We start from the raw sequence: 20,190 nt of genomic DNA on the forward strand, positions 1-20,190 counted from the left end.
ATGGGTTTGCATCAACCAAGGCTGGCAGCAGTGTTACCAACGTGGCTCTTAAACGACATCACAGATTTGTTTGATATGTAAGGTAGAAAGTCACACATAGTTAATAGAAATCCAACGTAAGGCTCCAGAGGTCACATAACAAAACACTGATAGAGGTGGTACAGGAGAAAGGCAAAGTCTGGGAAAATGCAATAACATTAGCTTATTGCTTTCTTTCCTCTTCCCTTTAATCTTCCCATCCAAATGATATTTTACAGACTGTTGAATCATATAAATACACTATACAATGTAATATAAAATCATTTTCTTCGTGAAAGGAATATGTTAAGGGTTGGCTTAGGTATGCTGGTTAGAGTAGCACCAGTACAAAAACTAACGATTGAAAGAGTCATATGACAAAGGCACTTTATGGTGTAGCAGAAGAAAATGGGTAAATGACAATCCCGCATTCAATCTTTATTTCTCTTTCAACACCTTAGATCTTAAAATATCACAGGTTGTCGCTTCATCTGTTCCACTTGATTGAGTGATTCACACGGAGTGTGCACCATCCACGATCCGCACCCAGCCATTCTTCAGACAATGCTCCTTCTCCATCCATTGTTCAAAGCCACAGTCATATACAATTTTTCCTTCTGTCTTTTTGTTTTTTTCAATCAGTGGATTGGCTGCTACATTTCAAATTCTTTCCACTCTGACTTCCAGGAATCTTTCTCACTTCCTCTATTCCTCCCCTCCCTCCCTCCCTCCCTCCCTCTCTCCCTCTCTCTCTCTCTCTCTTTCCCTCCATCCACCTCAAACCCATCCTTTTTTCAAACCTCCACCTCTCGCAGTCCTTCTTCAGTCTCCGATGCTACTCTGATGTCAAAGCAAGTCACCATCATAACACGTGACTTGCACAGGTTGACACAGCATTCCAATTCTCCTGTGGCCTGCTCTAGTGCCTCCAGGTACTCCTGGGATTCCTGGTCCAAATCCTGGTCCACCTCAACTGTGAGGAGCACAATCAATTATGACTTACTGAGAGCAACTTGCGCTGACTAGTTACATAACTCATAGCATTTCAAGTCAAGTAGACCAATCATGAACGTAAACTCCAAAACTCACACTCTCCTGTCCACTTGCTGGGGTCCATCATCAATCTGGTCTTGGTGTCTTCTAGTTCCTCCTTCAGAGTCTCGTGTTTCACTCGGAGTTCTCTGATCTGTTGCTGTCGTCGCTCTGCAACCTTCAGCTTCGAGTTAAAAAATACCAGTCCCTACAGAGACAGGAGGAGGCAAAAGAGTTAGGACACAGGATAGGGGTGAGGAAAAAGAGTTAGGACACAGGAGAGGGGTGAGGTAAAAGAGTTAGGACACAGGATAGGGGTGAGGTAAAAGAGTTAGGACATAGGAGAGGGGTGAGGTAAAAGAGTTAGGACACAGGAGAAGGGTGAGGTAAAAGAGTTAGGACACAGGAGAGGGGTGAGGTAAAAGAGTTAGGACACAGGAGAAGGGTGAGGTAAAAGAGTTAGGACACAGGAGAAGGGTGAGGTAAAAGAGTTAGGACACAGGATAGGGGTGAGGTAAAAGAGTTAGGACACAGGAGAAGGGTGAGGCAAAAGAGTTAGGACACAGGAGAGGGGTGAGGTAAAAGAGTTAGGACACAGGAGAAGGGTGAGGTAAAAGAGTTAGGACACAGGAGAAGGGTGAGGTAAAAGAGTTAGGACACAGGATAGGGGTGAGGTAAAAGAGTTAGGACACAGGAGAAGGGTGAGGTAAAAGAGTTAGGACACAGGAGAGGGGTGAGGTAAAAGAGTTAGGACACAGGAGAGGGGTGAGGTAAAAGAGTTAGGACACAGGAGAGGGGTGAGGTAAAAGAGTTAGGACACAGGATAGGGGTGAGGTAAAAGAGTTAGGACACAGGAGAGGGGTGAGGTAAAAGAGTTAGGACACAGGAGAGGGGTGAGGTAAAAGAGTTAGGACACAGGATAGGGGTGAGGAAAAAGAGTTAGGACACAGGAGAGGGGTGAGGTAAAAGAGTTAGGACACAGGATAGGGGTGAGGTAAAAGAGTTAGGACACAGGAGAAGGGTGAGGTAAAAGAGTTAGGACACAGGAGAGGGGTGAGGTAAAACAGTTAGGACACAGGAGAGGGGTGAGGTAAAAGAGTTAGGACACAGGATAGGGGTGAGGTAAAAGAGTTAGGACACAGGAGAGGGGTGAGGTAAAAGAGTTAGGACACAGGAGAGGGGTGAGGTAAAAGAGTTAGGACACAGGAGAGGGGTGAGGTAAAAGAGTTAGGACACAGGAGAGGGGTGAGGTAAAAGAGTTAGGACACAGGATAGGGGTGAGGTAAAAGAGTTAGGACATAGGAGAGGGGTGAGGTAAAAGAGTTAGGACACAGGAGAAGGGTGAGGTAAAAGAGTTAGGACACAGGAGAGGGGTGAGGTAAAAGAGTTAGGACACAGGAGAGGGGTGAGGTAAAAGTTAGGACACAGGAGAGGGGTGAGGTAAAAGAGTTAGGACACAGGAGAGGGGTGAGGTAAAAGAGTTAGGACACAGGAGAGGGGTGAGGTAAAAGAGTTAGGACACAGGATAGGGGTGAGGAAAAAGAGTTAGGACACAGGATAGGGGTGAGGTAAAAGAGTTAGGACACAGGAGAGGGGTGAGGTAAAAGAGTTAGGACACAGGAGAGGGGTGAGGTAAAAGAGTTAGGACACAGGATAGGGGTGAGGTAAAAGAGTTAGGACATAGGAGAGGGGTGAGGTAAAAGAGTTAGGACACAGGATAGGGGTGAGGTAAAAGAGTTAGGACACAGGATAGGGGTGAGGTAAAAGAGTTAGGACACAGGATAGGGGTGAGGTAAAAGAGTTAGGACACAGGATAGGGGTGAGGTAAAAGAGTTAGGACACAGGATAGGGGTGAGGTAAAAGAGTTAGGACACAGGATAGGGGTGAGGTAAAAGAGTTAGGACACAGGATAGGGGTGAGGTAAAAGAGTTAGGACACAGGATAGGGGTGAGGTAAAAGAGTTAGGACACAGGATAGGGGTGAGGTAAAAGAGTTAGGACACAGGAGAGGGGTGAGGTAAAAGAGTTAGGACACAGGAGAGGGGTGAGGTAAAAGAGTTAGGACACAGGAGAGGGGTGAGGTAAAAGAGTTAGGACACAGGAGAGGGGTGAGGTAAAAGAGTTAGGACACAGGATAGGGGTGAGGAAAAAGAGTTAGGACACAGGAGAGGGGTGAGGTAAAAGAGTTAGGACACAGGATAGGGGTGAGGTAAAAGAGTTAGGACACAGGAGAGGGGTGAGGTAAAAGAGTTAGGACACAGGATAGGGGTGAGGTAAAAGAGTTAGGACATAGGAGAGGGGTGAGGTAAAAGAGTTAGGACACAGGATAGGGGTGAGGTAAAAGAGTTAGGACACAGGAGAGGGGTGAGGTAAAAGAGTTAGGACACAGGATAGGGGTGAGGTAAAAGAGTTAGGACACAGGATAGGGGTGAGGTAAAAGAGTTAGGACACAGGAGAGGGGTGAGGTAAAAGAGTTAGGACACAGGAGAGGGGTGAGGTAAAAGAGTTAGGACACAGGATAGGGGTGAGGTAAAAGAGTTAGGACACAGGATAGGGGTGAGGTAAAAGAGTTAGGACACAGGATAGGGGTGAGGTAAAAGAGTTAGGACACAGGATAGGGGTGAGGTAAAAGAGTTAGGACACAGGATAGGGGTGAGGTAAAAGAGTTAGGACACAGGATAGGGGTGAGGTAAAAGAGTTAGGACACAGGATAGGGGTGAGGTAAAAGAGTTAGGACACAGGAGAGGGGTGAGGTAAAAGAGTTAGGACACAGGAGAGGGGTGAGGTAAAAGAGTTAGGACACAGGATAGGGGTGAGGTAAAAGAGTTAGGACACAGGATAGGGGTGAGGTAAAAGAGTTAGGACACAGGATAGGGGTGAGGTAAAAGAGTTAGGACACAGGATAGGGGTGAGGTAAAAGAGTTAGGACACAGGAGAGGGGTGAGGTAAAAGAGTTAGGACACAGGATAGGGGTGAGGTAAAAGAGTTAGGACACAGGATAGGGGTGAGGTAAAAGAGTTAGGACACAGGAGAGGGGTGAGGTAAAAGAGTTAGGACACAGGATAGGGGTGAGGTAAAAGAGTTAGGACACAGGATAGGGGTGAGGTAAAAGAGTTAGGACACAGGATAGGGGTGAGGTAAAAGAGTTAGGACACAGGATAGGGGTGAGGTAAAAGAGTTAGGACACAGGATAGGGGTGAGGTAAAAGAGTTAGGACACAGGATAGGGGTGAGGTAAAAGAGTTAGGACACAGGATAGGGGTGAGGTAAAAGAGTTAGGACACAGGAGAGGGGTGAGGTAAAAGAGTTAGGACACAGGAGAGGGGTGAGGTAAAAGAGTTAGGACACAGGAGAGGGGTGAGGTAAAAGAGTTAGGACACAGGAGAGGGGTGAGGTAAAAGAGTTAGGACACAGGATAGGGGTGAGGTAAAAGAGTTAGGACACAGGATAGGGGTGAGGTAAAAGAGTTAGGACACAGGATAGGGGTGAGGTAAAAGAGTTAGGACACAGGATAGGGGTGAGGTAAAAGAGTTAGGACACAGGATAGGGGTGAGGTAAAAGAGGAATGACGTAGGAGAGGGAGGACAAAGGAAAGGGACGATGGAGTTTGTGGATTTGTTCAAAGTAACTTCATTTGTTCTGGCCTTTCATTGTCCTTTTATTCACATTCCTGCCACATCCATCTTCTTTAATCAATTTACCTTTTCTAAGGACCGAACTGACTTCTGGAAATGAGAGATGAGAAAAGGTAATTGAAGGGAAGGAAAAGAACAGTCATAATGATATGTGAAGATGGGTAGTCGAAGAGAAACACTCAGACTCAGTCACGCAGTGTTCAGATTTGTACACTTTTAATCCAATCAAAAGCTGGATGCAATAATGTGCTGGAAAAAAGGAAACCTAAACATATATTTACCCTATATGGAAAACCATGAAGTCTTTCTCTCTTTCCTTCATATGCATTGGCACCATTTACTAACACTTCTTCATCATCATCACTGAACTAAGCCCTTTCTCTTTATTTGCAACAACTCAACGTCTGATAATTCCACCATTTTACCTTTTAAAGACAGTACCTCACAAGCAGTTAGCCCCCCATCCCATGGACGGATAATGCGACCAGCTATGTACAGGCAACATTATCAGCTACAGCTACATGCAGGGGCACTGCACCTGGTCATGTACCAAAATCTGACCATATAATCTGTTGCATGTATTTTGAAAAGCATTGATTTATTTGGCAAGCTCTCAAGGACACAATGAATATAATCTTCTATTAAGAAAAGGTAATGTCAATTACCATCTAACTGATTTAAAATGGATTTTCTTAACAAATCTCTGTCTGCTTCAGTCCAGTACTGCCCTCCTTTTAATCCTATACCCAGACACGCACTAGACCCAACTCAATCGTTCCTATCTAAACCAATTAAGCTGAGAGAATTGCTTCTCAACTACAGTCTCAACTGCAGAATTTTTTTCCCCTTTACTCAGAAACCAATAAGACCACAGCTATTCAGACACAATCATCCACTATGAGATGTGCTGAAGGTCAAGAATCTGAGCCACAAATGATCATTACACACTTTAATAAGATGCATGGGCCTGCCAAGTCCTTCTTTCAATGGCATGATTAACGTGAAGACACAGACTGAGCTGTGGTTCCTGAAACAATGAAACATGAGAAAGAAAAAAAATGATCTATGTGATGTCTCAGCTGCCTTACTGCAGAGTTGAACTATGTTCATTTTGTCACTAGTGGAGGGGGTTTGGGGGTACTGAATAATTATGCTCACATTAACAGCAGCTCCACTACCAGAAGTGAAGTGACCATCAAGTACATCAGCACTGACATTTTCAACCAGAAGTCATAATGAAAACATCTTATCATTCCACAGCCAATCCACAGCACTGGAGCTGAATGTGTGGATGTCTGGCCTCCTGCTTGCTTCCCCTGCCCTACTGCCCCGCCCCACTGCTTACCTCTACTGCCTCCTCTTGTCTCCGGCGCTGTAACCGTTCCACATCATCAATCTCATACACTTTGATCTCAAAAGGCTCTTTCAGCGGGCCAGTCATCGGAGGCAGGTCCACCCACTGGCCCGTAGCTCCTGCCTTCTTCCCTAAGGATGAGGTGTCAGGCAAGGGAGCAGGGATGAGACGCCGCCTCTGAAGTCCTAGTGTGAGCAGAGAGAGAGTAGAGGAGAGCATGATGTACAGCAAGGAAAAGGATAACAGGAGAGCAGAGGAAAAAAAAAACACTGAGATGGAAGAAGAACGTAAACAAGGATAATAAAAATCAGGAGATACACGGATGACTTCATGGGCAAAGTGGAAGGGAGTGTCAATTAAGGCAAAACATATTCTTGGATTATAGCTGACAAATAGCAGAAAATACAAAAGACAGCAATAAAGAGATTTATCTCCAAATCAGTATGCATATATGTATGAGAATGCAGACTTAGATGGAGGATGATAACAGACTTTATGCTGACCTACATGTTCATATTGTATATGCATAAGTCGCAATGTCAGTTTGACACAGACAGGCATATGAACTGAAAAATAACAATGAAATCCAATGTGACTCTTGGGGAGTCTTGACTTTGTACGGATATTGTATTCTCTATTAAACTAACACCAACCAAATATAGATAGTTAGATATGATATGCATTGCCTGTCAGTTCATATACTCTATATGAGGCCCTTCTGAGCAATAAATCCAGGAATGGGGGAAAAAACAAAATCCTTGTTAACCTGGGAAGTCAGTAATATTTGAAAGACATTATGACTCACCATTTGACCTCTTTTTGGGTGGTTTGGAGGTCCTAGTACGCCCTGAAGAAGACACCCCACTCTCACTCATAGAATCATGAGCCGACGAGGCACTTCCAGTGGCCTCACTGTCCCGAATCATACTCTCATATCCACTACTTCCACCACTGTGGTAGAATAGTGCAGTTCGCCCCATGGCAGGAGGCAGCTCCCCACTCAGGACGCTGCTGTTGTCACTACCGTGCCCACTGCTGTATCTCTGCGGCCGCCTTGGGGCAGTAATCTTGCTGTAAGGAGAGGGCAGAATGGGGATTGGTGTGGGCTTGTCTTCACTGAGGTTCACCCCACTGTCATTACCACTGTCTGAATCAACAGATCCCCTCAGATGTTTCCCAGGAGGGCTTCCTGATACCAGCTCAGTAACACGACTATTAGCTGCTCGCATTGCTTGCTTAGTACCCATAACTGTTCCTCTTGTGGCTTTGCCATTGCCGCCTGGTGATGAATGAGCTAATGCACTCTTCCCTGAAGGTGGAAGGTTGGCATTCCTTGTTGTGGATGCTGTGAGAGACTTGGTTGAGGAGCTTAGAGATTTGGAATTGCTTGCAGATAGTGTGCGAGCTTTGTTTCCATTTATAGGCACTGGTCTTGCGTTAAGGCTGCTTTTGACCTGCCCATTTTTTCCCATGTTGACTGTATTAACACTAGGAGGTGAAGAGGCATTGACTGGGGAAGAAGTGGCAACAGGTGATCCAAATTTGGTAACAGACCTGCTTGATTTTCCATTAAGACTGGCTCCACTGTTCTCTCGACTGAGCACAGGTTTAGATCCCAAAGATGTCAAACTGTCACACCTTTCAAGGGACATCTGGCTTCCATACAGTTGTCCAGTATCCCCTCTTGCTCCTCTGGCCTTAAGACTGGAGGTTGCTTTTAGTAAACATTGGTCTGACTTTAAACCAGATGCTTTTAGACTGTGGAAATCTCCTCTGTACCGGAGATCATATTCATTCTCCGACTTGGCAGGGCTGGGAGCCAAGGACTTTCCTAAGGCACTTGGGGGTAGCAGAACTCGATTTTTCTGATCCAGACTGGATTTACGCACGGGAGGTGGAGGAGGTGATGCACCACCTGGCTTTGGTAGCATACTAACATCCTGTCTAATAACTTTCCCATTCTTTTCTAAAGATGAGACCTTTAAACTACCTGTTGATGACCCAAGGCCAAGACCAACCTTGATATCAATGGATGTATGAATGACCGGAACTGTTCCAAGTGTCGTTGCACCTCTTTTGAGCTGGGGTACTTTACTGGGGGTCTCCATCTTTTTGCTGCTACTGGATTTTTCACATCCATCTACCACCCTTTGGGATGAATTAGATCCCTGTATTTTGGGTATTCGAGGTACGCTGTTGCAGTTTGTGCCTGTTCTTCTAGAGGGAATGCCACTCAATCCATTTTTTAATAGTTTGGAAGATGGACCTAAATTCAACAGCGCGGATGTCTCCGACACATTCTGCATCCGTTGCCATGGGTCATCTGGCTTGCCCTCCAGCCTCTGTGGTTCACGTCTCCACCTGCTATTGTTGTTGCTCTCACTTATGCTGCTACTCTCCACTGTGTATGAGGTAGGTTTCACTTTCTTGGGAAGACTACATTGAACACTGCAAGGGTCTAGCAAGGTCTGGGTTGGAGATGAATTAACTTGACTTGATTTTACAACTTTTGGGGAATTTCTGACAGATGCTTTTGTGGACTCTGGGGATGATGAGCATTTACTAAGGGAGAGTTTACTTGAAGTGGCACTGTCACTATCCATTTCTGAGAAGCTACAGCCACTATCATTCAAGGAGTTTTTGGGCTCCTTCTGAGAGCAGCTTTGGAAAATGCCAAGGGAGTCCAGGTAGAATGCACGTTCTGGCCCAATATGTGTACCATTAGCAAGAAAGACATCTGCACACTGGGCCTTCTCACTACCTGAAGTGCAGACACTCACTTCACTAAGCCATGAACTGATGGATGAACCATGACTGTCCAAGGACGAAAAGGTTTCCATCTGCAATGGTGGTACCATTTCAGCATTTACTCCAGAGGTGTCCATGCTGGATGTATATGCATCAAACTCATCATTGATGCTGCTGATGATGCTTACTGGTCTAGATCCTGAAGCAAGCGCCTGTACAGAGCAATCACTGTTGAAGCTTATGATACTGGAAGGTCTCCCATTGTTCACAATATTTCCAATAGATAATTCTTCTACAAGGGTAAACACCAGCTCATCCTCTCCATTTAGTTCTACTGGTTGCTGAAGGGTTACTGTAGTTCTCAAGATATCCCTGTCCATGCACCGTTCCCTAAGGGTAGATCTTAGCTGGCACACCTCAAGTGGGGTCCTGGTATTTAGGTGATGGACCCTGCTCAAAACAGGAGAGTTGCCACTTGAACTACTCTGTTTCTGATGGCTCATTCCAATGGGGGGTATCCTGGTGGCTGACTTTTCTTCTGCTTCCCCATTAGATCTTATAGTGACCATTTGTTGTGGGGGTGGCGGAGCAGGTTTGGGTAAATGTGTTTTCCTGTTTAAAAATACTTTTTCTCTTACCACTGGGTCTGAGTTTTGAGATCCTGTGGGTTTATCTTGTCTCCCTGGGGAGCATGAAACCAAGTTGTCTGATACCAGAACCTTTTCACTATCAGCCACTGAACAGCACATAGTCTCCGATATGTCTCGCTCTGATGTGGTGGCACCGTGCCATTTGGAATGTTCAGATTTGGACTTGTGTTTGGGGCTGCTGGGAAGTTTACCGGCAGCAGAAATGGGCTGTTTGGATAATATACTGTCCTGGTGAGAAGAGGATGTTTTTGTAAGAGGCTTGGGAGAAGCTGAAAGAGGCACAGACCCTTCCTTTGGTCTTGTTGCACTAACATCCATCTTAGGACTTGCTTGACTTCTGGCTTCCCCAACAAAAGCTGTTGGTTCTTCACTGCCATCAATACATTCCAGTCGCTCCTGAAGCTCGGCAAAGGTGTTGCATTTGAAGTGGTCACGATCAGCTGGTCCGTCCTTACTGCGCTGCTTTCTGTTCAGGGAAGGGATAATGGGAACAAAGGCTGGAGGACCCTCGTTATCACTGAGCTCTCGATCAGAGATTGCAGCACCACCAGGGCCAACATAAATGACAGTGTCACAGGAATGCTCGCTACTGGAGGAATAGTCTGGATCACTGAGCAGTGAGGGCAGGTCTGGGTCCAGGGCCACAGTCCGTGGATGGAAAGGTCTTAAATGTGGCGGCCGGCGAATCCTTCCCTCATCACATGAGCTCTCTCCTCCAGAGGAACTTGATGCATACTACACATAGAAACAGATTAATAAAAGCTACCATACAGTGCTTCAATCAATAAACAGGCAAATTAACATTAGAAGTATGTTAATTGCTAATAGTATATTAACAAGAAATAGTAACATCAATAGTATGCAGTTAGTTAGAGTTATTAAAAAGTGCATAAAGAGAGGCTAGGTTTCTACCAGTCTGTTCTTTCATTCTTGGAAGTACATGTTCTTTGTCTAACATCTCATATTTACATCATGAGTCAGAAATATTTCTCTTTTCTTACATGCTTCTTCCAAGTAACATTACAGTACAGCAATTAGTTGCCCATTACAAAATTCCAAATCAGATCATTTCTGCTTGAAACCAAAATACATATTAAAATATCTATCTTTTAAATTGAAGAGTTTTCTTTACACAGTTCAAATGTATGTGTTTGGACAGAATGGTGGATGCTAAATAAAGGTGCACTAATTAAAACATTGTGCCATTTTCAAATGACTGTTTTTTCCCAGCAAGCAAAAAAATTCCATTGACCTTGGACTTCTTCTTCCTCACGCGGTGGATTCGTGAGGCAAGCTGCACTGTGGTGAGTGAATCAGCATAGTGAACAGGAGAGTCAGAGACGTGGGCGATCATCGTCGTCCGGCAGTTGATGTTCCCCAGGGAATCACGTAGAAGCATTGTAAGCTTACTATCCCTGAGGAAAATGTTCAGTAAATTACAGAAAATCATATCCCAGAATGCCAATAGAGCACGGACATTTTTTATATATTGAGTTGATAAATTGTAAATGATATCAAGATTCTGATAAATCTTAAAATTAAATGAATCTATAATTAAAATAAATACTGAATGTCAACAAGGATATGCAAATGTAGTAAAATATATTATGTCGCAGATTTCACAGTATTTGTTTAAGAGTATGTTAACAGCAACATGCAGTCATTCATATATAAGTGCTCTGAACCACACTGGCTGTGGACCAACTTAACACTACCAACTTAACCTGTCAACACAACCCAACAAGCTTAATCTTGTTGTAGCCAACTTTGATTATGTGTTCATTTCTGTGCTACATTTGGCAAAATGGAATCACATCAAATCTCAGAAAGACAAAGGGAGGTTAATAACTGGCAGATAAATGTCTGGTGGTACCTCAGAAAAGCAACTAATTACATTTCCATGCACAATATCTACTTGACACTTTCTGAAACAAATACAGTAGAAAAGTGTTTGTTTTAAAAAACTGAAAGGTTTCAGTTGACTCTCTTACCTGTAGGGGACGTGCTTGGCTCCGTTGGCTAAAGCGAGGATGACGTTCCCTAAGGCAGTGAGAGACAAGCACATACCACTGCCCCCGTCTCGACTCTTACTAAGCACTTTCTCACAGCTGCCCAGGTCTATGAGGTGCAGTCTGCTCCTACCACCAGACACTGTGGAGGACAGAGGGTAGGAGGGAGGGAGAGAAGAAGAGAACGAGACAGGAAATTCAGTCAAAGACAAATGAGTGCAAACATTCAAACGGCAGACAAAGGTTCTAACGACGTCCAGAGTCTGGTGTGTAATTTGGAATAACGCCATGGATAATCATATATTTCAGTGTCAGATTACAGAGATATTTATTACACAATACTTTTGCCACAATGCTTTTACCACATACCTGCACATTTCAAAACCTCCAGGAACGCAACAATTATCTACAAACGTTTCGCCAAACAAAAATGAGGGTTTTTTTGTTTGTTTCTTTCTGTTTGTTTCTTTAAATGTTTCTTTAAATGTTTATTATTCTGAGGGAAAGAACATTTACATCCCACTAAATCACAAATAAAGTCAAAGGAACAAAAATCATTAGATTACCACTAATGCCTTATTGAATTAGCAGTAGCAAGGTTTTAGATTAAGTAGGTAATTCACTATAGCTATGGACTGTGTGACGAGAGATAAAAACCTAAAATACTGCAGTTTGAGACAGTGGCAGAGAGGTTAGAGCACATTACAGACATTCCCTCTCTGAAGTAGCGTTGGTGAGCGCACACTCCTACATACGCACTCGCACCATATAGTGGTGAGCAGAGCAGGGCCTCAGATAGCCCACAGTGATTTATACTTGAGTAAGTGGCACAGACTGATATGATTCAAATCTTCTAAAACCCCTTAGATTTAACAGCTATATTCAGTCTGGGCTAGAAACAGACATTATATAGTGATGTTATTTTGTTCACATTCATTCTATTCATCAGTTCAGTATTACTACTGACATACAACTATCTCTAACTGATGCTACAGATACTAAACTCACAAAGGGAGCCTATCCACTTGTAAATGTTATAATGTAATAAAAGTACAAAATGTAATAAAGTAAAAAAGACATGTCGGTTGAAGTTGGAAGTGTCACAAATGGCACCATTCTGGTGGTCAAGAAGTAAGCGTATTTTAACTGCACCACAGCATAATCTAGCAAAGCTCTTGAATATCAGGTCATCAACTTTAGTCATGGCACTATAACTGTCATTCCACTTTAGATGCACAGCTGTGTTGAGGGGCACCAAGGCCCCACACAGGCGTCTCATAATGCTGCTACATGGACATCATCTTATGCGATTACAGTATAAAGGGACAGAGTACAGGCTGAAACCTGTTTGTTATTCTAGTACAGCTTTGTGATGTATCCATTCTGAAAGCATGTAGTCAGCTGTTTCGATACATCTGAAATGAAGGCTCTTATTAACCATGCAGAGTTATTCCTCTGTTATCAGATATTCAGCATTTACCTATGCTAATGAGCACTGCAGAGTCTCTCTCTAGCAGGTACTTCTACACTATGATTATGGTCGTTAGCTGCTCATGAATTATTACTGTCTGTTAAAATTCCCATTAAAGTTTAATGAAGTGGTCAAAGCAGGCGTGATTGATTTAGCTTCTAGGTGATGGAGTGAGGGGAGAAATGGAGGTGTGATAGGATAGCTCTGATTCAGTCTGTAATACCTCAGCTATTAGATTAATGAGTTTGAGATGTAGTTCTCCTCCTCTTTGAGCATGAGGAGTGGGTAGAGAAAGGAAATGGGAGTGAAATCCATCGATTAACCGCACAGCTGGGTTTCACCACCACTACCATGTCCAAGAAGTCAGTTAAACACAGACACTCACTCACTCACTCACACACACACACACACTCACACACACTCACACACACTCACACTCACCCACACTCACACACACACACTCACTCACTCACACACACACACACACACACACACTCACCCACACACCCACACACACACACACACTCACTCACCCACACACACACACACACACTCACTCACACACTCACACACACACTCACACACACACTCACTCACACACTCACACACTCACTCACACTCACCCACACACACTCACACACACACTCACCCACACACACTCACACACACACTCACTCACACACACACTCACACACACACTCACACACACACACTCACACACACTCACCCACACACACACTCACCCACACACACACACTCACCCACACACACACACTCACCCACACACGCACTCACACACTCACACACACACTCACTCACTCACACACACACACACACACTCACCCACACACCCACACACACACACTCACACACTCACACACACACTCACTCACACACTCACACACACACTCACTCACACACTCACTCACACACTCACACACTCACTCACACACTCACTCACACACTCACTCACACTCACACACACACACACTCACACACACACTCACACACACACACTCACCCACACTCACCCACACACACACACTCACCCACACACACACACTCACCCACACACACACACTCACCCACACACACACCCACACACACCCACACACACACCCACACACACACCCACACACACACACACACACTCACCCACACACACACCCACACACACACACTCACACACACACACACACACACACTCACTCACTTCCTCCCTTGCCACTCTTCTCCATGCGGTACTGGTAGATGTGCAGGGTGAAGAGCATGTGGGAGTTGCGGCGGTGGTCCTCGTCTGCGTGCGGATGGCTGGTGCTACGAGCAGCGATTGCGGCATCCAGGAACAGAGCTGCCTTTTCTGCTGTCGGGGCCCGCAACTCACACTGATTCTGGAGCTACAGAAAAACACAGAAGGACAGTCAAACACAGACAAACAGAGACACAAGTGTGTTGTGTGTGTTGTGTGTGTGTGTGTGTGTGTGTTGTGTGTGAGAGAGAAAGGGAGTGCAGGTGTATATGTGTGTGTGTGTGTGTGTGTGTGTGTGTGTGTGTGTGTGTGTGTGTGTGTGTTGTGTGTGAGAGAGAAAGGAAGTGCAGGTGTATATGTGTGTGTGTGTGTGTGTGCGTGAACAGAGAAACAAAGAAAATCAAGGGTACAGTAATGGCAAAAGCCAGGCAGGAAGAGCTCTTGGATGTGCCAGAAACAAGGAATCTGAATCAGCTGCTCTTCACCTCGCTGACCAGCGAGGCTGGGTCTCTGGGGCAATCAGGAGCTCCAGGAAAGAGCCCCCTCTGTGGGCAGAGACTATCTAAAAAGAAGGACTCTTGGCTGGGTAAAAAGCCCAGCCCCAGATTAGCTTCCCCCAGGACAGGAGGGAATGCCCTTCTAAGAGCACCTTCCCAGCCCAGAACAAAGGCAGAGCAGCGGGTCATCCTCCTGAAGAACAACACCACACCACCCAGTGGGCAAGAGAAAGGAACAGCGGCATTAATGCAGGATTCATCTGAGTTACAGATGACAGTCAGCATCAAGCCTACACAGAAAAAAACCTCAAAGTTGAAATGAGGCAGTGGTCTGGGGAGCAGGAGAGAGGGGAGCCCACAGCACTGGGTGGAGTGCTGGGTGGAGCAATGCACCCGTATCTGAACTTCACAAGCCTCCAGGCAGCCTTTGAAGTGTTGGCCTCATAAGGACCCCCCAAAAAAACAACATCTGACACCAACACCTGGCAGTGCTTTCAACTACCTCCTACCCAACCCCTCAAACGCCAACCACCCCCCACCATTTACCCTCCTCCAATGAGGGGAGTGTTTGTGGGAGGGAGGGGGTAGAATGCCCCCATCAGCATCCCCCAGGCCCTCATCCACCCACCTCCAGATGGATGCTACAGGGCCTTGGAGGGAGAGTAACCCGAACAGCTGCCTGTCAGCTCAGCACCACAATAACTGTTGCTGAAGGGAAAAGGTGGTGTGATTAAAAACAAAGCGTGTCTGAATAAGGCACAGGGAAAAGACTAAGACAATCACCGTGCAGATCTACATTGCTGCCGGGTGCTCCTGGAAATCAGGCGACATTTATTAACAGCACATTTCAAACTGAAACAAAAGAAAAAGTGAACAAAAAGCCAAAGGCCTTAGGTTCCCACTGACCTGGGTGCCACAGATGGGATCCTCGCGCAGGTAGACGCCGGGGGACTGGCCGTCCTGCAGGCTGCCCGTGGAGACGTCTGAGAGCAGGTCCTGCAACCTCTCGTCTTTGCCGTAGATCTCCACGGCGGAGACTCTCACGGAGAAGCGCGCGCCAGTCTTCTCCCGCCGCTCACTGATTAGCTTGAAGAGCCAAGAGATAGCACAGGGCGCAATGCCAAGGCTCTGAGCTGAGCTATCTCTGCCAATCATGGTGTACGTCTTGCCTAGCGAGGTGGAGGGAGAAAGTTGTTGATTCTGGCCCAGTGTGGAGAGCGCTGATCTCCTGCAATCTCTCCAGCCATGAGAATACCAGAGGCCTTTCACCCCATGACTGAGTGAGGTGAGCAGAGGTGAGCATGCAGCTACCAAATCAAGCCAGTCATACTTATTGGTTCATACTGATGATGAAATTCATCTACATTTATTTGAATGGTAGGGGATACATTTATTTTTATTGAATCACTGCTATGCCAGCAAAAGAAGTCATTACAAATTGGATTGTGCATGAATAAGCCATCAAGAGACTGCAATAAAATGTCATACAGGGCCTTCATCGACAATGAGAAGAAGTGTACGAAAGGGCTAAGAAACTGAGGACACACCATGTACTGGAAAAGAAACAGTCTACAAGCATAAGCAACACAGTGAGCGTCATTTAGCAAGCTTTTAATCGCACTAGCCTATCTCTCTACACACACCCACACCCACATACAAAGGACCAGCAAATTCTTAGCAGAGTCCATGCGTCCACATGATCCACTTAAATGCATCATTTAACTTTTAGAGAAATGAGAAGAAAGAATTTTTAAAGATCCTGGTGGCTAAATGGCTTAAAAACCATTAACCAAGCAGGTGGATCACACGATGTATGACTGTTAGCATGCCCATAAGTAGTTAATGAGATGTAATGATGAGCTAATGCAGCTTGTCAATAGTAAAAGAAAAGCTTACCAAGCTTCACATGGCCAAAGCAGAAGACACAGCCATCAGCTCCATTCACCACGGACTGGATCACCTCAGCCACGGTCCCTGAGCACACTTCAGCCTACATACACACAGCACAGGTGCTTAGGACCCGCTATAAACTGAATATGAACAAGCATTGGTCATAGCACAGACAGTTCCTCCAAAATGTGGTTGAAGTAAGAAATAAAATCTTCCCAAGAGTTATGACATTTATCACGAAACTCTCATCGAGAAGTTTCATAATAAATGACAGAGAACATTTAGAAGTAAATTATATAAACTGCTGCTTAATTGTACTACGCACTACTGCCATACAACCCCCAACCCACCCACCCCCCACCCAGACTGTAATGGAACGGATGCCATGGATGGAGTAGTGTACCGAGCCCTGGGGCTGTGCAGCTCACACGCCAATAAGCCTGCTGTGTACACCACACCACTGACTGCATCATTAAGTAAAGAAATCCAACTAAACTAGAAGCACTAATGCAGCAGCTCATCCTGCATTCATCAAACGTGCAGAGGCTTCCACTGCAGTCTCTGAGCCTATCATCACAATCTGCTCCACCAGCCCCGGTCCACAGAGACAGACTACTACTGCAGCAGTCCCATACCATACAGCAGAACATACACATGTACATATAAACACACACACACACACACACACACACACACACACACACACACACACTCAACTCAACTTCCAGCTATTCACTACAATAATGCCCCTCTTATTCAACTAAAAGGCTTATTTAGACTATTTGTAGTCATGCACACATTAACCTGATTTGTTATAAACATGATGTTGGAGAGTTTTAATTTATTTTACCTGTACATATAAGGGCTTTTGGCAAACATGTGAGACAAATGCATTGAATGGGAGGCAGCAGAAACAGATATAATGCCAGGGTCTGTCAGCACAGACATTAAAATGCCAACCTTAGTTGCTGGAAAGCCACAACTCAATTGCTCTCACTGAGTCATTCTCAAGAGCTATGCGTGCTTCCTGAGTATTTCCTTGTTTTCATTATTGTGGTGGTTTGCACTCTGCTCTTAATTTGGACACCCTCAGGCCTCTGGAGGCTGTAATGCTCGGTGTATGTGGCTGGAATTCAAATCATGTTCTAGACTTCAAAGAAACAGCTGTTGAGCCCATACTGTGAAGAATGTGGCTGACCTAACATTGCCATTTTTGCATTAAGCCTCTGGACCTGCCCAGAATGTCTGTGTACGTGCATGTGTGTGTGTGTGTGTGTGTGTGTGTGTGTGTGTGTGTGTGTGTGTGTGTGTGTGTGTGTGTGTGTGTGTGTGCGCGTGTGTGTGTGTGTGTCCTCCTGCCCTTGAAGAAATGTCTTTGCCCAAAGATTCAGGAATACAGTCCAGAGGGCAGCGAAACAATCAAGACAGCAGCATCACAGATGGTTATGCAAAAAAACCAAACACAGTACACCTCGGTCCTGTAGTGAATAAAACACAACCAACAAACCACAGTCTTACACAAATTCTGCAGTCGCTCTTACTTGTGAGGCATCTTGGGTGAACACAGCATCAAAGGCGAACATCTTTGGGGCGGCGAGTGGTGCGCGGCGGTGGGCGGAGTTCAGCGGACTCAGGGGCGGCGGCTCGAACAGTGTCAGCTGCTTTTTTCGCTGATCCACCTTTAAGAAGGACTCTGATGAATCCTGCACCCCCGGAGAAGGACATATCCGTACCATCACCTTTACCTGCGCCGAGAAAGAAGACAAAAAACAAAACAAAGGTTCTGTTATACAAGTCAGCATTATGTTGTGTTTTTTCGTTTAAGGGTTTACAATACCACCACATCAATCCATGCAGAGCCAAGAGTCTGTTTTACCAGTTTTGGCTTGTGTTTCTACAATATCTCAGTCATATAAAGACAAAAGACTTGTTTAATTGGTTGTTTTAATATCACAGTCAGTCTAGCACAGAAGCTGCAGGATGCAGTCTAGCACAGAAGCTGTGGGACACTTTAGTCTGGTCTATATCAGTGCCTTAAGCGTGGTCAGGGCCAGAGCCCAACAGCTGAGAAACTGCTCTAATTAACACCAGCATCACATCAATGAGAAGCTGGCACTGGTGCCAGTGTCCAGCCGCATACCACATGGCAAAGTCAACGCAGGTAGTTTATTCCCACCCAAGGTCCTATGGCACTCTCATAGCACTCATGACACTCCAATGACATTCCAATGACATTCTTATGGGACTCCTATGGCTCTTCTATCACACTCTTATAGCGCAAAGCTCCACTCTGCCCTGCTGGATGTGTGGTTGAGGTCTATTTCCAGTGGAGCGTAGCTATGTCAGCCCTGATGGTCCCACTGAGACACCGAGGGCCAGCCTCGCCCTGAGCGAACTCCACCCCCACCCTGTTCCGCAGAGGTCGATTACTGCTGATGGACATGTGCACATGGTGAACAAATTGCACCATCCATGACATTGAAAACAGACTTCTATATATGTCTGGCCAAAGAAAGACCAGCAACCCTGAGAGAGCTCTGCTCAGATCCAGCTAACAGCCTCCACTATATTTATATTTGCCAGCCATCTGAGAGGAGACGTCTGGTCACCCTGGTGAGGCGGCTGCATTTTCACACCTCCAGTTAGACCTGCTAATGGCCCAGTCCTTCCAGCTCCTGGTGTTCTCTGCAGGTCCATTAGTCTCACATCTGTCCCTCAGGCTGACTGCCTGGTCCACTGGCACGAGAACCAGAACCAGACATCGGTACACTCCTCGACTGTTTAACGGGGTTCCACAATTCACACAACAAATGCTACAGTCCACAGTGTCGACACTGTTATTCAGCAAGTGCTGGACAAATACACAAATATCACACAAATATCAGATATGTGCATCGCACAAAGCATTTTCACTATCTGACACACAGTCAAAGTTTTAAAAAATGTTGATTTAATCATCCACACTGGAGGCCCAGTCAGGTTCATTCAGGCAGCAGCAGATGTGTGTCTGAGCAGTGGGGAGAGGAAGCTCATTAGTCCAGCAGGCTTTCAATGAGTCCATTCTCAACGGGCAGTTAACAATCATCTCAATGGGCTGGGGCTCTTGGAAACATGTGCTACAATCATCTTGCAGAGCAGGTGGTATCTAATCTCGTACAAATCTTTCCCATCTCTATAAATACTAAAATATAAAGCTGAATACAATACCCAGCAGACAAAGGATAAGCTTACAGAAGGCTTGCTCCTGCTGACTGGCTGGCTTCCCATCCACAGCTTCCAAATGCACTTACTGTTGCCAAAAAACAAGCCACCACTACTCTATCGCTGCTATTAAACAGAAGTGTTACCAATTCAACAGAATCTGGATGGCTTCAGTGATTTCCCCATTATCTGTTTGCAAAGTTTGTTCACAATTTAGTCATCACACACCAAAACTCTAAATGTAATGATGCACTTCATTTTCTACATTTCAATGGCCATTCAATTTTTTTCCCCCTAACACAGATTACATTCAAAAAGGAAAGCAGAGTTTAATGGCACAAGCAGTTAATCAACAACTTCTACTGGGCTCTCCCATTGAAAATAAATCAAAGAAAATTTAGACTCTCAGAAGAGAACCCAGGCAGTGAACTATCACAT

General features: G+C 45.3%; 1 protein-coding gene across 1 annotated transcript in view; it reads right to left on the minus strand.

Annotated features, from left to right (window-relative positions):
- Nucleotides 1-795: 795 nt before the first annotated feature.
- kif26ab (kinesin family member 26Ab) overlaps nt 796-20,190 on the minus strand; it is a 71,320-nt gene continuing 51,925 nt past the window's right edge. The window contains exons 6-15 of the mRNA XM_027000277.2: nt 18,093-18,296; nt 16,558-16,651; nt 15,568-15,830; nt 14,129-14,312; nt 11,427-11,586; nt 10,688-10,850; nt 6,843-10,170; nt 6,029-6,222; nt 1,108-1,258; nt 796-991 (exon numbers count right to left, since the gene is read on the minus strand). Coding sequence (XP_026856078.2) covers nt 813-991; nt 1,108-1,258; nt 6,029-6,222; nt 6,843-10,170; nt 10,688-10,850; nt 11,427-11,586; nt 14,129-14,312; nt 15,568-15,830; nt 16,558-16,651; nt 18,093-18,296 — 4,920 coding nt within the window. The 3' untranslated portion in view covers nt 796-812. The remainder of the gene's footprint in view (nt 992-1,107; nt 1,259-6,028; nt 6,223-6,842; nt 10,171-10,687; nt 10,851-11,426; nt 11,587-14,128; nt 14,313-15,567; nt 15,831-16,557; nt 16,652-18,092; nt 18,297-20,190) is intronic.

The sequence above is a fragment of the Electrophorus electricus genome, chromosome 13, assembly GCF_013358815.1.
Source record: "Electrophorus electricus isolate fEleEle1 chromosome 13, fEleEle1.pri, whole genome shotgun sequence".
Lineage (NCBI taxonomy): Eukaryota > Metazoa > Chordata > Actinopteri > Gymnotiformes > Gymnotidae > Electrophorus > Electrophorus electricus.